The sequence below is a fragment of the Drosophila montana genome, unplaced genomic scaffold (assembly GCF_035044405.1).
Source record: "Drosophila montana isolate Dmon_TW-CO22-7 unplaced genomic scaffold, ASM3504440v1 contig_3735_1, whole genome shotgun sequence".
NCBI classification, from domain to species: Eukaryota; Metazoa; Arthropoda; class Insecta; order Diptera; family Drosophilidae; genus Drosophila; species Drosophila montana.
In genome coordinates this window covers 188,834-204,792 of record NW_026998622.1, presented here as the reverse complement: position 1 = coordinate 204,792, position 15,959 = coordinate 188,834, and the positions used below count along the sequence as shown (strand labels likewise).

At 39.7% G+C, this 15,959-nt stretch overlaps 1 protein-coding gene across 1 annotated transcript in view; it reads right to left on the bottom strand.

The window, feature by feature from the left end:
* Nucleotides 1-11,366, bottom strand: part of Npc1a (Niemann-Pick type C-1a) — a 40,505-nt gene extending 29,139 nt beyond the window's left edge. The window contains exons 1-5 of the mRNA XM_064695339.1: nucleotides 11,230-11,366; nucleotides 7,086-7,200; nucleotides 886-1,056; nucleotides 662-818; nucleotides 417-493 (exon numbers count right to left, since the gene is read on the bottom strand). Of these exons, the coding sequence (XP_064551409.1) occupies nucleotides 417-493; nucleotides 662-818; nucleotides 886-1,056; nucleotides 7,086-7,169 (489 nt within the window). The 5' untranslated portion in view covers nucleotides 7,170-7,200; nucleotides 11,230-11,366. The remainder of the gene's footprint in view (nucleotides 1-416; nucleotides 494-661; nucleotides 819-885; nucleotides 1,057-7,085; nucleotides 7,201-11,229) is intronic.
* Between the last annotated feature and the right edge of the window lie 4,593 nt (nucleotides 11,367-15,959).

The window sequence follows — 15,959 nt, the reverse complement described above, 5'->3', positions numbered from 1 at the left end:
TCACCCACCAAATCTTTGACCTCCATTTCCACCAAGGAGGAATGGGTTTTCCGAAAAGTGCGAAACACCCCTCAAATGAATTTTAAGATCTTTGAAAATAAGTTTGGGGCCGATCGGATGGTAAACAAAAAAGTTACATACAAACGTTTTTCGCGATTTTTCCACACTTGCGAGTGGAATTTCCCGAAACCCCGTCTAAACGTGCACCTACATCACATAAGGTAACTACAGTGAAAATTTCAGCTGCCTAGCTCTTACGGTTTGGGCTGTGCGTTGATCACCAATCAGTCAGTCAGTCAGTCAGTCAGGCAGGACAAACAGTTTTATATATAGAGATAAAGTTCAACATTAATCTATATTCCGTTAACTTTTCTTACGAAAATCTTAACATTTAGAGAGTCAAAAATATATCCAACCTGAGCGCATGACTTGTAAGTCTTGTTTATATACTCCTCTGTTACGTGTAAATCCAAAGCAGTCACATAGGCATCACCTGAAAGTAGAAATATTGACCGAATATTTATTGATTGTAATCGTAAACCTTAAGAAACCTAGAAACGAATATTTTAATCATTATTTTTAAGAAATTTTCAAACTATTAATAATTTTTTTTATTTTATTGAATAAAAAAATGATTAAACTAAAGACCAAATAGTTATACCTTTATCATTGTTTTTTGTCGAAGCAGCTCTTGCGAATTTGGATTGTTCTGGAGAGCACGTTAACTCGCAAATATGCTTAGCTAAGTTAGCCATACAAGATGGACAGCGATCAAGAATAGCAGAAGCCAGTTTAATGTTTTTATTTAATATTTTCACCTAAAAAGGAAAAGAAAAAATATTTTTATTTTGCACCTGATTTTTAAGGAGCACTTTTTGATGGTACCTGATCAACGTCACAGCAAAATTTAGTTGCTTGTGTTTCTAGAAGAGAACTACATCTTTCTGTTAACAATTTAAGTCCATCTGCAGGCATTTCTTTTGGTGTGCCATTATAGGAACAATATTGATTGTGAAGATAAGCATCGGTATTACAAACTCCATACCAGACACAATTCTGGAAAATATCAATTACTTTATTAGTAAATAACATCAATCAAAAAAGTTTTATATGTATGCATTACAATTTAAGGCAAGAAATGGCGCGTCCAAAACACGTCTGAAGTAAAATATAAATTAATATAATATATTGGTTTTGTCCATCTGTTCGTATAATTGAAAGTTTAATCGCCGTCATTAATGTAAATGATTTGAACTTTTATCGTAAATATCCGCGTAAAACAAATTGTTAGATTTCCTTAATTTTTCGTGTGATGGCCACCTCGAAAAATAGAACCAAAAAATAAGAGGCTCTAGTCGGAAGATCCGACTAGGGGGTACCCCGAACCCTCTTCTACGAACACCAAATTCAGCTGATTAGTAGAAATAATATGTACATTAAAAAATCTTTCAATCAGACTCGAAACCGTACCGATCGCAATACTTGCCGCCGCCTTTACTCGACAGCCATACCAACAATTTATTTTTTATGAAAAAAACGAACTAAATGCTGTTTATAGAATTCATTAACACCCGCATGAATGTGTGAGTCTACATGTATACAGTAATTGCCGCAAACATGAGAGCATGCATTGCTTTACACCTAAAATCTTCAGTGTATATTGTGCTCCGGGTGACAGTGACAGGGACTAGCCCACCCAACAGTGGCATAATAAAAGTGGACTCAACCCAAAAATCAATAACTGCGTAAAAGTGTCTAAAATAAAGAATAGACCCAAAAATCAAAACTGCAAATGTGCAATTTGCGCAAAAGCAAAAACTGGGAGCTGTCAAATCCAGTGCTGCCAATAACAATGCCGAGTTGCCTACAAAAATAGCAGCCAGCTTAAACAACGATCAGCTTGCCATGGCAAATAAAAACTTAAAAAACGATGACGTCCCCGCTGCTCATGCATACAACACACTCAGCAACACCTGCAGTAATCAGCAACATCCCAGCACCAGCTAATCCCGAAGCCAACAGCAATCAAGTATAGGGATTTCCAGCCCCGCTTACTGAAGCAAGTAGATCTCCACCTGTTGACATGAACGAGGCGCACCCAGGAAGGAGCCCATTGGAACACGCCCAAAACCACCAATGAGGCTTTCCAGCCCATCCCGCTCGCTACATATTGCTTTTCGCTCAAAGCTTTACCCCGGCAGCTGCGTCTTGCAGCGCTCATTGCAGCCAAAACCCTGCTCTGCACGCTCTGAGCAAAGGTAATATGCCAGCCTTCCAGGAACCGCTGGTCAAATGGCAAACGGCTGAAACAAAATAACATCGGGGAACAACGCTAAGGCCGGAGCCGTCAAAAAGTACCCACAAAAAATGGGAAAACCAGCAAGGCAGGTGAAAGTTCCACTGCTCCCAGTGCCACCCTGACAAATGGGAACAGATATGTTCCACTTGCTCCCCATGAACAAGCCTTTGACAGCGAAGACGACGAGATGGCAATTGCCTCCGAAGCTCCACTAGCTCAAACCTCCAGCTGCAAAAAAGGTCCAAAAGCCCAGGCCCATAACAGTTCTTGGAGTTAACAACATCGTCGCAATGCATCTGGCCCAGATGCCTACGTATTTAAGGTCTTTCCCTTAGGCGTCCTGAGAATATTTGCGAAAGATTCTGACACTCACAGAGACATTATTCGCAAGCTCACTGAGGTCAGGGACCAGTTCACGCACTTCAGAGTCAAGGGGGACAGACCGTATCGCGTAGTCGTCAAAAACTTGGCCGGTTCTACTCCCAGGAGCCAAATCGAAATTGCCTTTGCAACACACGGCCACGTTGTGACAAACCTACACAACCCGGGGACCAGGTTATCCACAACTGACGCCGATGCTGACCCCAAAAACGATTTCCCAAGTCGCGACTACTGGTATGTAGACTTAAGCAGTCTTCTAACAATAGGGACGCGCTTCGCATTAGCAAGGTTGGCCGTCAACGGGTCCAAGTTGAGCTCCCGAGAGAGAACAAAAATTTTAGGCAATGAGATCGCTGCTATGAGTTTGACCACATTAAGAACTATTGCCTCAAACAGCCAAAATGCGGTAGGTGCGGCCAGCCCCACTGCACGAACTCGAAGCAATGCCAGGCCATAACGGTGTGAGGGGAACCATGCTGCTTATTATAAAGGATGCAAAACATTTCAGCAGCGCTTGAATACCAGACAACTGGCCATCAATGTTGCCCCTCCGGCTCGGCACAACCAACAGCAACCTGCACGGCGCATCAACTCGCAGTTCGTACCCTCCCGAATTGTGCAATAAGGCCTGTCGTATGCTGATGTGCTACGGCCAGGACGCAACATTTATCAGCAACATGGCGTGCCAACCCCCACCGCTACAACAATGCAGCCCCAATACCCCCAGCATTGATACAGAGGTAATACACGTCCCTCGGAAGCATCCTCCAACTATCCTGGTCAGCATCAAGGAGCTGAAGGACGCGCAAGGCCCCCCCACAGCTCGGTCTTCCCACTCACCGCAAATAATGGCTGCCCCGATGCGCCTCGGATCGTGGAACGCTCGCAGCATCATACAAAACGCAAACGAGCTCAAACTATTTCTGATAAAAGAATTGAAATAACATTACGTTTGTCTCAGAATCCCACCTACACGCCGGCCTGTATTTCGCCATATGTTTGCTAATGTGCGGATCACCCAGCAGGTGCTGCGGTGCTTGTCAAGCAGGACTTGGTGCGCTACCAACTACATCCATTGCCCCACAGATGGCTGCTTATATGGTCGAGACTCCTTTGGCCGAAATACCTGTAGCTCCACCTACCACCAAACCTATCCTTTAACTGAGCTGAATTCGATTCTCTCCTTTATCAGCTTGGTCATAAATTTAACTTTAGAGGCGATTTCAATGCCAAACACAGGCTGTGGGGAAGCTACAGACACCATGCTGGAAGAAGCAACAGCAGACGAGAGCTCCAAATTCGCGCTGTGGAAATGCAACAACGATACAAACGGCTGCGCCAAAGTTCCCCGTTCGACATTCCGATTGCACCTGGGCCAGATCGCCAATGGACAGAGCCGAAGCCTTCCCCTGCAACCTGGAGGAGCGTTTCAAGCCGTTTTGGGACCGTGTCGCATGGCAGGAAACAGCGAGTCGCACAAATTCTGGAGGCGCCACTCCAAATGACACTCCCTGTATCACCAATCACTTTCCAAAGAGCCTAAAAACCCACAAAGCCCCTGGTGAACAAATCCATCGGGTCACAAACTTTATTTTGGACGGCTTGCATAGGAAGGAGTATTTGGTGGCAGCATACCTCGACATCCAACAAGCCTTCGATTGGGTGTGGCACACAGGCGTCCTCTCCAAGATAAAGGGAAAATTATATCCGCAGCTCTTTAACATCATTGCAAGCTTCCTGAACGAGAGGACATTTAGAGTGGTACAGGATGGCATAGCCTCTCATACCAAACGCATAAGAGCGGGCGTTCCACAAGGTAGCGATTTGGGTCCCACACTATGCATCCTCTTCATGCACGATATGCCCACGGCAAGCGAAATGGCCCTTGTCAGTCGGCAGGATCTCCTGGTGGCTACATTTGCTGATGACCTTTGCCAAGAATGATTGCGTGTACGAAGCAACGGACATCCTGCAGGAGTATCTGAAGCGCTCCGAAAGCTGGGCTTGTATGTGGAATATCTCAGTGGACCCTCAAAAATGTGCTACGGTCACTCACACTCTGCGCAAGGACTCCTGCCCCGGACTTTTTCTCCATGGCGAGCTCTTAGAGCAGGTGCGTGACCGTAAATACCTAGGGATCACACTCGGCGGACGACTAACGTTCAAAAAACATGTCACTGAGGTAACCAACAGTTTGAACAGCAAAATCAGGTGTTTGAGCTGGCTCCTAAACCCAAATAAGAAACTCTCGCTCCAAAACAAAGTCCTTATCTATATGAAAATCCTTGCCCTGCGTGGCGATAAGGGCTCCAGGTTCACGGAATAGCCGCAAAGACGCACCTAAGCAAAGATCGCATCATCCACGCCAAGACCTTGCGAAAAATCTCTGGAGCCGAATGGTATATTCGCACACGAGGCCTCGCAAAGGACCTTCAGGTTCCTATGGTAGGAGACGTTATAAACGACAAAGCAGCAAACAACCTATTTAAGCTCAGCAACTATCCTAACGTCCCGGCGAGGAACCTGCTAATGAGGCGAAGAAGAAAGAGGCTTAAAATCCCCTATCCTATAGATTTGGCCAAACGACGCTATTAGTGAAGCAAAAAAAACATGTACATAATTATCGTACACAATGTAAATATTTAAATTAAACTACTTTTTCTATAAACCCCCGATCTGATTACCTGTTGCTAAGCTACAGTAACAGCATAGCAGCTGTAAATAAAAGTATTTTAAAATCCTAAAAAAAAAAAAAAACACCGCAAACACGTGGAATATAAGCTCACATTTTCTTACACACCTGTTTTTTTCTTAACCGATCTTGATAAAAACATGTTTTTTGAGCAAATCTTTTATCTTCAAAGAGGTAGAGTCACCAAATTTTTCATGTAATAGTGAATACAGATCAAGTGTCTTTAAATTTAATGTCTTTAATTGCTGCGAGCTGCATTTGGTGTTGGTAGAAGAGGGTGCATAGTATCCCTTAGTCGGGAACCATCGATAAGAACATCTTGTTATGAATCTTATTTTATCGCAAATAATGTTAAAATGGATATTAGTAGTTGTAATAGGAGCACAACCTCCTGTAATAAAAAGGTAAGCCTTACGGGTCATCGCACTACAGTTTGGAATGGAAAATTATCCTGAAAAACTAAATACGCTAATATTAATATAAAATATCATATATGATGACTTAGAAAATGTGTAAATTCAGACCAATCTTGATTGAACAGAGCGCTAAAATGAGCTAACAATTTTAGTGCAACTTTCTTTTCTAAATTATAACATTGATTGAGAGCACAAAACTTGCTTCTGAAAATATTATACTCGATCCTAGCTTTTTTTACTCTGCGGGCACCAAATACGTAAGCAGCGTTTCAGAATAGGGCATACAGCTCCCACCTGAACATCCACAAAACACATATTCGTCTCCCAAACTAATAAAAATCCTTTTTAAAATGTCGTTCATCTCTTCGGCCCTATTCTTTTACATTTACATTTAGAATTGATTATAGATCTTTTGTTGCTTCCGATCTATTTGATTTCGAATCATTTTAACCCTTGATACTGTAATTATCTAACACTACCTTCAAACTAATGTTTATAACGTTTTTGTACAAGTTTACTTATTCTATTGCCGTCGCCTGCTTCTCATTAAGCACCCTGGTTTACTTCGAGAGTATAAAATTTAACAAGCCAGAGTGCTCTAGTCAATACTGCCCGATTAGAGGATACCTTGCATCTTCATGTACCAATACCATATAGGGATAGCGCTACGCGCTTTTTTGCCTTAGCGTTATATTAATAAAAGTAAATTTAAGAAAAGAAAATGAGAAATGAAATTCTTGCGCTTTCCACTTGCTGCCGCTGCTGCCAATAAAACATTTAACTCTATGCACCATGAAATTTAATTCTCAATTTTGACCCTATTCAAACCTATTTTGTAAGCCCCTGTTTCAGCAAACTTGGAAACTCAATCCGTGGTAAATAAGAGGAAAAAGTTGAAGGCGAAATATCGATTTTGCGGAAACTAATATATGATTTTTACCATCCAAAAAAAAAAGCTGCCAAATAGCCACCGCTAGAGGATGATTTCTGTCATTAGAACAACGAAAAATGATAACTCTAAATTTTTTAGTCAAAGCTCACTTTTCATATTATAATAGCGATCGTTTATTAAACACAAGTAACATAATTCCCCTCAGTAAAGTTGATCCTCGTGGGTTCCCGAAGTTGCTACTACTTAAAATTTAATTAGAAATATTTTGTAATAATACTATTCGACTGACCAAATTTGTTATTACGCTGTGATCATAGTATGCGCGGTCAGTAAACTCAATTCTGAACAAACACAAGACAAGAAATTACAAGAACATGTTGCCAAAAAAAGTATTCTATAACTCACCTGCTTCGACGCACAAAAGAATGATATAAGTATCCCAAATATGAAGAATTTCACTTCAGGTGTACTACTCTGTAGTAAAACCATGGTGCAGATTATAACGGCTTGGCTATCATATCTATAAAATCAAAAAGCGTAATTGTTAGATATAATAGCAAATATATATATATATTTAATTATAGGTTGGTTTGCTGTTTCTTGCTTTGGTGTGAATTCAACCCAAGATTACGTACCCCCAATTCGAAAGTAGTCAAAGTGGAAAAGATAAAGAAAGCTACCAAGCCTGAATAAGAAATCACCCGACCCAATCAAAGTTAAAGTTAAACAGTTTAAAAATCGAATGCCACGGCCAAAATTAAGTGACACAACGAGCTAGTCGTCCAGGATCTCTGAGCTTCACGCATCCCCTAAGCAAAGCAGACATCAGTTAGAAACTGTCGAAAATCTTTTTACTATGTACTATGTCTAAAATTATAATATCTTACTGTGCCTGGCCACAAAGGTATCGTAGGCATGGCAGAGGAGTTACCCGGAAAAAACAAGAATAAAATCCTTCCTTCTTAAAGAAAACTTAAAAAAAGCAACAAATAAGCTGCGCGGCGATGGTACGAGCTTTCACAGGGCATTGGATGATTGGGGTGCATCCCATTAGACTTCTGTCGCAGAGATGAATAACTAGAATTTGTTGAACAATTATTTTGCTCCAGCCGTAATGAAGAATAGAAATTGTTGACCACTTCTTCTGCTCCTGTCCTGCACTGATAGATACAAACCCTTTGAAAGTCCTTCAAGAATTTAATTAAACTAGCAGAAGTTAGCCCAAGCAAAGTTGCTATATTCTTCCAGTCATTAAACTGGAACCCGTTTGGGTTTAACATGTTCGAAGTCAAAGGGTTTTAAAAAAAACACATCCATGGTATTAAAAACTCTGAAATATATATGTTAATATATATATATTTAAAAATAACATAAACTGCCGCTCACTTGAATAGCGCCCCATTTCTCAATATTCAAATTCCGTCGGAATTTGAATAGGCGATTTCGATTAACTTTCGTAAGAAACACACAACATTTTTAGCTCATTTGACAAGTACACTAACTTGAAGACTTCTTTTGTTTGGGTTGATATTGTTTAAGTTAACCAAAAATGGCAGGTGGAAAGAAATTGAACTATAAGGAAAGAGGCAAGATCGATAATATAAAAGGGAAGCGTCATATTTTTGACTACAAAAATAAACGCAGATTAGTACAAAATCATCTTGAAAAAGGCTTTAACCGGAGTTCAGAAATTTGTTTGGAGCCTTGGAGTAGAAATTAAACATGATGACGCGTCAATTAACACCGCGATAGTGATCACAGCTGGTCTGGATCATGAAAATTGTACTTCGATGATCTGACCTCCTTACTCCACTGCCAGTATTAATATAGAAAATGTGCGAGATGTTGACGGGTCATATAATAGAAAATATCAGGGTACTGTGCAGATCCAAATTAAACTTTGTGTCGAAGCTCTATACATATATATATATATTTGTGTATACATTTGCACAAAACCATAATACACTTTTTAACCATTTTAAGTTGGTTCAGGTTATAAAACAGAAACGATAAGTGGCGCTGAGTCTCCGTTTGATGCTATCATTCCAATTATTTTGAAGGATTCGTTCTTTGATGTGTCGCGGATTATGGGCCATATAATGGGAAATATCAGTGTACTGTGCAGATCCAAATCAAACTTTGTGTCGAAGCTCTGGAGGTATTGAGTGGGTATATAGAATTCCAGCCACATTAGTTTACCCGTGGCACGAATCACACCCGCAACGAGATTGACAACGATACGTCATTATTCCGTGTATACCGACTGCAAAACTAGCGAAAAAGATTGCGGTGACAGCAGCCCAATTCTAGGGAGTCTTAGCAGTGGGAGCGACAAACTTGAAGTTAAAGGCAAGACAATATGTGACATTATGTTGTTAAAGCAACGAAATACATTTAGCATCGTTTGGGCTAGTAACAGCGATGAGTGTGCGACGTCACAAAATACTCATGTACTAGGCTACAACAAATGTTTATATAATGCTGTCGTTCTGGACCACCTGGGCAATAGGCAATTATATTGCTAACTGTTTTAATTAGTAGCTTCTAGCAACGATACGCGTTGAAGGTTGTAAAACGCTTTCAGAATGGTATTATGTATTGTTTTTCCAGCGCTTGCAAAACGCTGTCCACTTTTATTCTCTGAGAGTTGACCTGGTCCACCTTTTTTAATCCTAAAATCGGCGTCAAAAAAAGAAAAAAGCCAGCTGATCAATTAATTCTAATGCAGTTTACTTGTCGTTGGTCATTTCTAATAAGTTGCATACAGCGCTGTACCGTTACTTCCATACTCTGTTCCGCATTCCACGCTCGATTAGAAGTGACCTGTAGCGGCCTTATACATGACTCAAAGTTATACTAAAGATTCTTTTCAATGCTAGTATTTATTACTCAAATCCAACAAGCTGGCATAGTCAGTTTTAAAGATTGACCGCAAGCCAGATGCCAGGCATATTCCGTCTTCCAGCTCGTAGTCATTTGGACTCCTAAGTCGTTCTGGACCCAGTTTAGCATATAATCTACTTAAAAGATAGAACAAACTCTTAATCTTTTGATTAAGAACCTTGATTTGCAAATGCCATCCGTTTGTTTCGTCTTGGCATTCCACCCTTTTCGAGTATAATGCGCTTAATAAGGTTTACATAACCGAAATAAATAAAGCCTGCATGAAAGGACCAGTGCTTATATTCAAGCGATATATGCGAATTAAGAATGCAACTAATGCTGACAACGCAGAGCGACGGTCTTTAGTGTTTATATTCGATTTGGATATTGTCCAGAAAACGATCTGCCTGGTGTAATAAGTCTCGTTCCGCAACAGGTCCTATCATTCATTATTCGCTAACGCGGATCAGCAGTCAGTCACACTCCCGCTACACTATGCGGTCGGAGATGCTACCTTTTTAGTGTTACATACATTTGTATAAAACTATTATATTAATTGGGCTTTTACAAATTGAATTTTGTCCATAGTTTAATTGTATGTGGCCAGTTTATTCGGTCTTTATATAGAATGTAACTTTATATTTCCAAGTCATTAGACAAGTTTTGCACGTTTTTGTATACTAGATGAATTTTCAATACCAGATGCTCCAATAACTGGACGCTGACACTAAATTTTGAACTATTTTGTTCGAAAAATCTGTAATAACTGAAGCAATTAAATTCACAAACAAACAATTTTTTAAATCTGTTGTTGACCTTCACCCAAATTCCTTTACATATTTGTGTCCACGACAATCAAATTTGCGAATCCTCTGTTGGCACAAATGTGTTCAGGATGGTAATGAAATTGCTGAATGAACGATCTTTTCGCTCGTTCCTATGGCAGTTATAAATAGATAGGGGTCCGATCCGGCCGGTTCTAACATATGTACTTTAAAACTGAGACGAGCTTACTTTATGGAGACGGAGATGTCGTCATTCTATGCGTTAATTTGTAATTCGTAAAAAGGTTGCCATCTTCCATGATAGCATAAAAAAAAACCAGCGTTAGTGGGTGTTTGGTTACCGCAGTTTTCACTGTATATTTTAATCAGTATCAACGGACATGGCGACCACAACGGCTCTTAATCATTATGTTTACTTATCAGGAAAAAAAACATTTGTATTATACTATTTTGTTTATATGGGTATTATTAATGTGCACAGAAACTAAAGCGTAATTGACTCAGGCATATTCGCAAGAATTAATACTTGTTTTTAAAAAGAACAATAATAACTTTTAACAACATCACAAAGTATTCCGATTGTTTGGAACAGCATTGTCAACACATTTATTATTTTTTACATATGCACATGCATAAATTCGTATTTAAAGCTATGCACTGCTATCAGTTTAAGCAAGCTGAGTCATTCACATCTACTTACATATATGTGTAGGAATATATGCACTTGCATATATTACAATAATTGTACGGGCACTTTGTTATGGAAATGCGTTTCGTCAGTATGTACCTTTATATAGATAATATATAATACCTACGAGCTTAAATACGATTGTTCACATATGTTATAAATATTTTCAGATAGGTAATATTGAATTAGGTACCTTAATATATTTAATAAATGAACTCTAAAACTTTTGACACACTTGAACTTGCTCAAAACACCACAATTAACTGTTTTCTAGAAATGTACAAGTCGTACAGACAAATGGGTATTTTTAGGTAGCCGCCATGAAGAAATATAACGGTCTTAACAATCATTTGATAACACATATTGTAACTGTTAATAAACATGTATCGAATATTTAAAAAAAAATTATCATTATTGGCCATTCACACTGAGTACATTTCGGAACATATAAAATTTATTGCAGATGTGAAACTATACAAATTGCTGTGAAAAACAAACGACAATATATGATATATAAAAATAATTTGGCAAATGGTGCATATTAAAAAGCAGAATGTTATTTTTATTTAAATATTTATTATTTGCATATCAAAAGAATTCCTTTGCCTTGCCTGTAAATTTGCAGTGCCAGACGATGTTCCATCCAGCGTGTTACTTTGCTGGTGTTCCTGTTGAAATTTTTGAATCTCACGTGCAATTTTAAGCCGTTCACGGACAATGGTTACCAAGAGTAACTAACTATGGTTATCTGCCAGTGGGGACTGCGGGTCTTGCTTTAATTTGAATAAAGAATAAACTTCATATTATTAAAGAAAGCCTGAGGCCACCCAGAGGCGATTTTGCTCCTCTAGTGACCTGATTCTCGCCTGCGGGTCTTCCAGTGTAATGTCACTCCCTGTTTGGTGGCACCAATATTTTAATTAATATAAATAAACAATTATCCAGCTATTTTAAATTTTCTTTAGCACACTTATTTCTATATATATTACATATATATTTATATATATATATATAAATATTCCCTTGTTTTCTAAGTTTTAATTTTCCAGCATGCGGCCGGCTTGCATATGTCTCTGCTTTTTTTTTTATCCCCGGAACAGGCATAAGGAAACATGTCCGACCCCATAAAGTATATATATTCTTGATCAGTATTAATAGCCGAGTCGATCTAGCCATGTCCGTCTGTCAGCCCGTCCCTATGTATGAACGCAAGGATCTCAGAACCTATAAGAGCTAGAGACGTGAAATAGCTGTAGGTCCTCCTAGTCCCCGCGCAGATCGAGTTTGTTTCCGATATTCGATAACTTGCCCCGTTTCAAAGTAATCGATAGAAATCGATATCAAAATTATATAATATGAGCTAGAGTCACCAAACTTGACATGTAGCTTCTAGAATAGTATAAATATATCAAGTATCTTTCATTTTATAGCTACCACTACCTCCCCGCTACTACCACAAAGCTATAAATCAAGTAAAAACACCAATTTATGCCTCCCACAAATAAAAGCCACAATTTAAATGCAATTAATGTTTTGATAATACTCGAATATTCTATAGTACAAGCAGATGTACCCTAAAAAATTTCATCAGGATCGGTTAAGAAGCACAGCAATGATTAAAGAAAACGTGTTTTCACTTTTCTCCTATCAACGGCAAAAACAAAAAGAATTTTGGTATACATGTACACACACACATTCATGCGTGTCTTCTTTGAATTCTAACAGCATTGCAATTGCGATTGTATTATTTTCTGTGCTGCTATTTTAATTCGTTTTTTTCTCATGAAAAGTCAGTTATTGGCTTGGCTGTTGAGTAGAAGCGGCGGTAAGTAGTGCGGTCAGATGCGAGCTCGAACCCTATCGAGGAGGCTAATGTTTTTTTTTTCGCTGTTGAGTAGAGGCGGCAGCAAGCAATGCGGTCAGTTGTGAGTTCGAACCCTGCCAAGGAAACTTTTTTTTTAATTCATCTTTATTACTACTAAAGCAAACTATCGTTTATCTGCTTCAGGAACTGGAGCATGTCTCCGCTTCCGCTTGTACTGATGGAATACTGAGGCCATGATTTTGCGATATTTTTCTTGCACCAGGAACAACGCCAAAATCAAAGCCGATGCTATTTCGGTGGGGATTGCTGTTCCTGAACTGATGCCGACGTCCATAAATATTTATCAGTATATGTTTCTCCCTCTCCCCTTTGGACAGCACCGAATTCCATTTGCCTAACTATTTTCATTTATTTTAACGACCACTAAAGATTTCTCTATTTTGTCTATCGGTAAGTCTTTTTCTACTAATGTAAAATGTAAACTATCAATTTTCCTTATATATGTTATTGCAGGTTGCCTTCCGCCTATGGCAAAGAAACAAGGCTGGACAACGATTGCATGCGGCATATTTTAAGGCAACTTCCCGGACCTGGCTGAAATACTGTAATTTCAAATTTTCTTTAATTTAAGTTTATATAAAAAAAAATCATTAATGGATTTTTTTCTCTTTAGCAGATCTATAAATGACTGCGCATTGGTGGATTTCAGACTCCACTCTGGAGCCAGTTCAAGGATCTCCGCTTTAGATTCCTTGTATTTCGAGTTCGAACCTTTTTTTTTTAATTTACTACTTTATTGTTGGAATAAGAGAGTTCAGGGTATCTCCTAGTCGGCAGCTCCCGACTAGAACCTCTAACTTGCTGAAAATAAGTTTGGTACCGATCGGATGGTAAACAAATTATCGTTTTTCGCGGCTTTGGATAAAGGTTACCCAGGACGAGATAGATTTTATTCTGTGCCGTATCAGTCTCACTGCAGGACATCAATAGGCAGCCAACCTGAAGAAATAGTCATTTGACGGATGCTTAAATTTTCCGCGTCCTGCAGAAGGTCTAATAAGAACGCCTATGAACTTTCTACGATTTCCGAAGAGACATCTGGTTGAACTGGAAAAGGATTTTGCACCATAAGGTAGGTCTCTCTGGAACCTGGACCACCAGACGTATCGACACGCCCTTTCATTGTGTAGCATGCAGAAGGGTATATATGCGATCTTGTGCTCTATTCAAGAGGCCACCAGCATCGTGCGGTTGATGTTCTTCCGCAGAGGTGAAGAGATTCGGAAGGTGTGCACTTCTAGCGTTGCTCTAAACTATGCTCGTCGGATTTGCCGTGGGTCTTTTCCTCTTCCCTTCACATATCACTCCTTTTGTGCTCAGAAAGGATAAGTGCACTGACTGCATACTAATAAGATGAAGGTCCAATAAGATGTATTCGGGCTGTACTCACGTACAGAATTAATAAAAATGAGAACGGCGGATTGTTATGTGAGAATTTCAGTGGCTAGGGTGCGGTAGGTGTTGATCGCTCCCTATTCTTTACCCTCCCAACCTTGGTAACTCGTGATTAACTTGGGTGGTTACCCCTTTACTAATGTTTTATTTAATTCAACATAAACAATATGACTTCAGCGTAGGATCGTACCGGCGACGGACCTTTCTATACAATTTATCGGTACATTTTAATTAGAGTAAACTTCAGATAACAATCATCTGATCCATATAAGAATGCTTTACTCTTTAGCATTTTGTTTTCTTTTGCCTAAACTAAGGTGTAACAGGGCGGTGTTAAACTATTATATATATTCATGTTAATACACGAGCATTCCGAGTGCGATAAAGCCGATTAAATAATTCGTTCGCCAATAATAGGCCGTACTCACTGTAAGTTATATTCAGACTTGTCACTCACTGTTATATCCATCGGTGCAGGTTCGTTGGGCCCATCGAAAGTGCAGTTGGTGTGGTGCTTTAAAGCTTTTGGTAGCTGTGCATAAAGAAAATTATTTAAACGGAAATCGCTGCTACGGGTAACGCTACTATGTACTCACAGGACATTTATATATTAAGGTTACATTAAAAAAAAACAATAAAGAAAGCAAAGAAAATAATTAAGATCTAAGAATCCAAACTCAGATTGGCTGGCCTCCAGACATCAAAAAGCTGATAATCCTATGCGGCTTGACGACGGATAATTCCAACTAGAACGCATGCGCGCGAGACTAGAACGAGCTAGACTATTCGATTGTTTCCAGATAAAGACTTCTCTTTCACTCCTTTGTGTCACACCTACGCTTCACGCTATCAAGCGCGGCTATACTCTGCCGAGTAAGATAAGGTATGCAAGACACAACTCGGTCGTTTTAAGCATTAGACAAATATATAGCGATGAAAAGGGTCGGTGTAAACTTTAAGTTGAGCCAACTGCGCCTCAGCCGGTGTGAACTGGGGCTTAACTAATTCGCCGACTAATCGCCGAAATAGGGGCGGTGATTGAGTATGGGGCTCTTTCGGCCGGTCGCCGAATTATGTTTAATGTTTAGAGCGCGGGGGCGCCGTACGCAGACCGGCCGATATCTGGGCTTGGTGGCCGCTGCTAACGCTCCCTGTAAAAAGGTGGATCTACGTTAAACAGTTCTGACTGTCTTTCATGGAAAAGTATCACCTGTTCCAACACTATGTCGCGTTCGCGAGTATCGCGATTATAACCGAAAAAGTTTAACACGTGTAATCTTAGCAATGTTAATTAGAAAAATGAGCAGACGTTATGACTCCGTTGCGTCTGTTCGTTTTCACAGCTCAAGACGAAGTGAACGAGGTGACCGCGTGGATAACTCACTTTGGCTATGCAACTGATACGCAACGCCAGCTACATTTGTCGCTTGTGATATTTAACGGAACTATGGCGTGATTGCTTGTCTTATTCTTTGATGCCGTTTCTTGTCGCTTTATGTATAAGGTGCGAAACTGACGCGAGGAGATGCAACTAACACAACCGCCGAGGCGTGGGAGCGAGATGACATTACGCTAACCACCTCGAGAGATAATACTCTACTTTAGTTGCTGGGTATATACGACTTAATATTAAAAGTTTAATT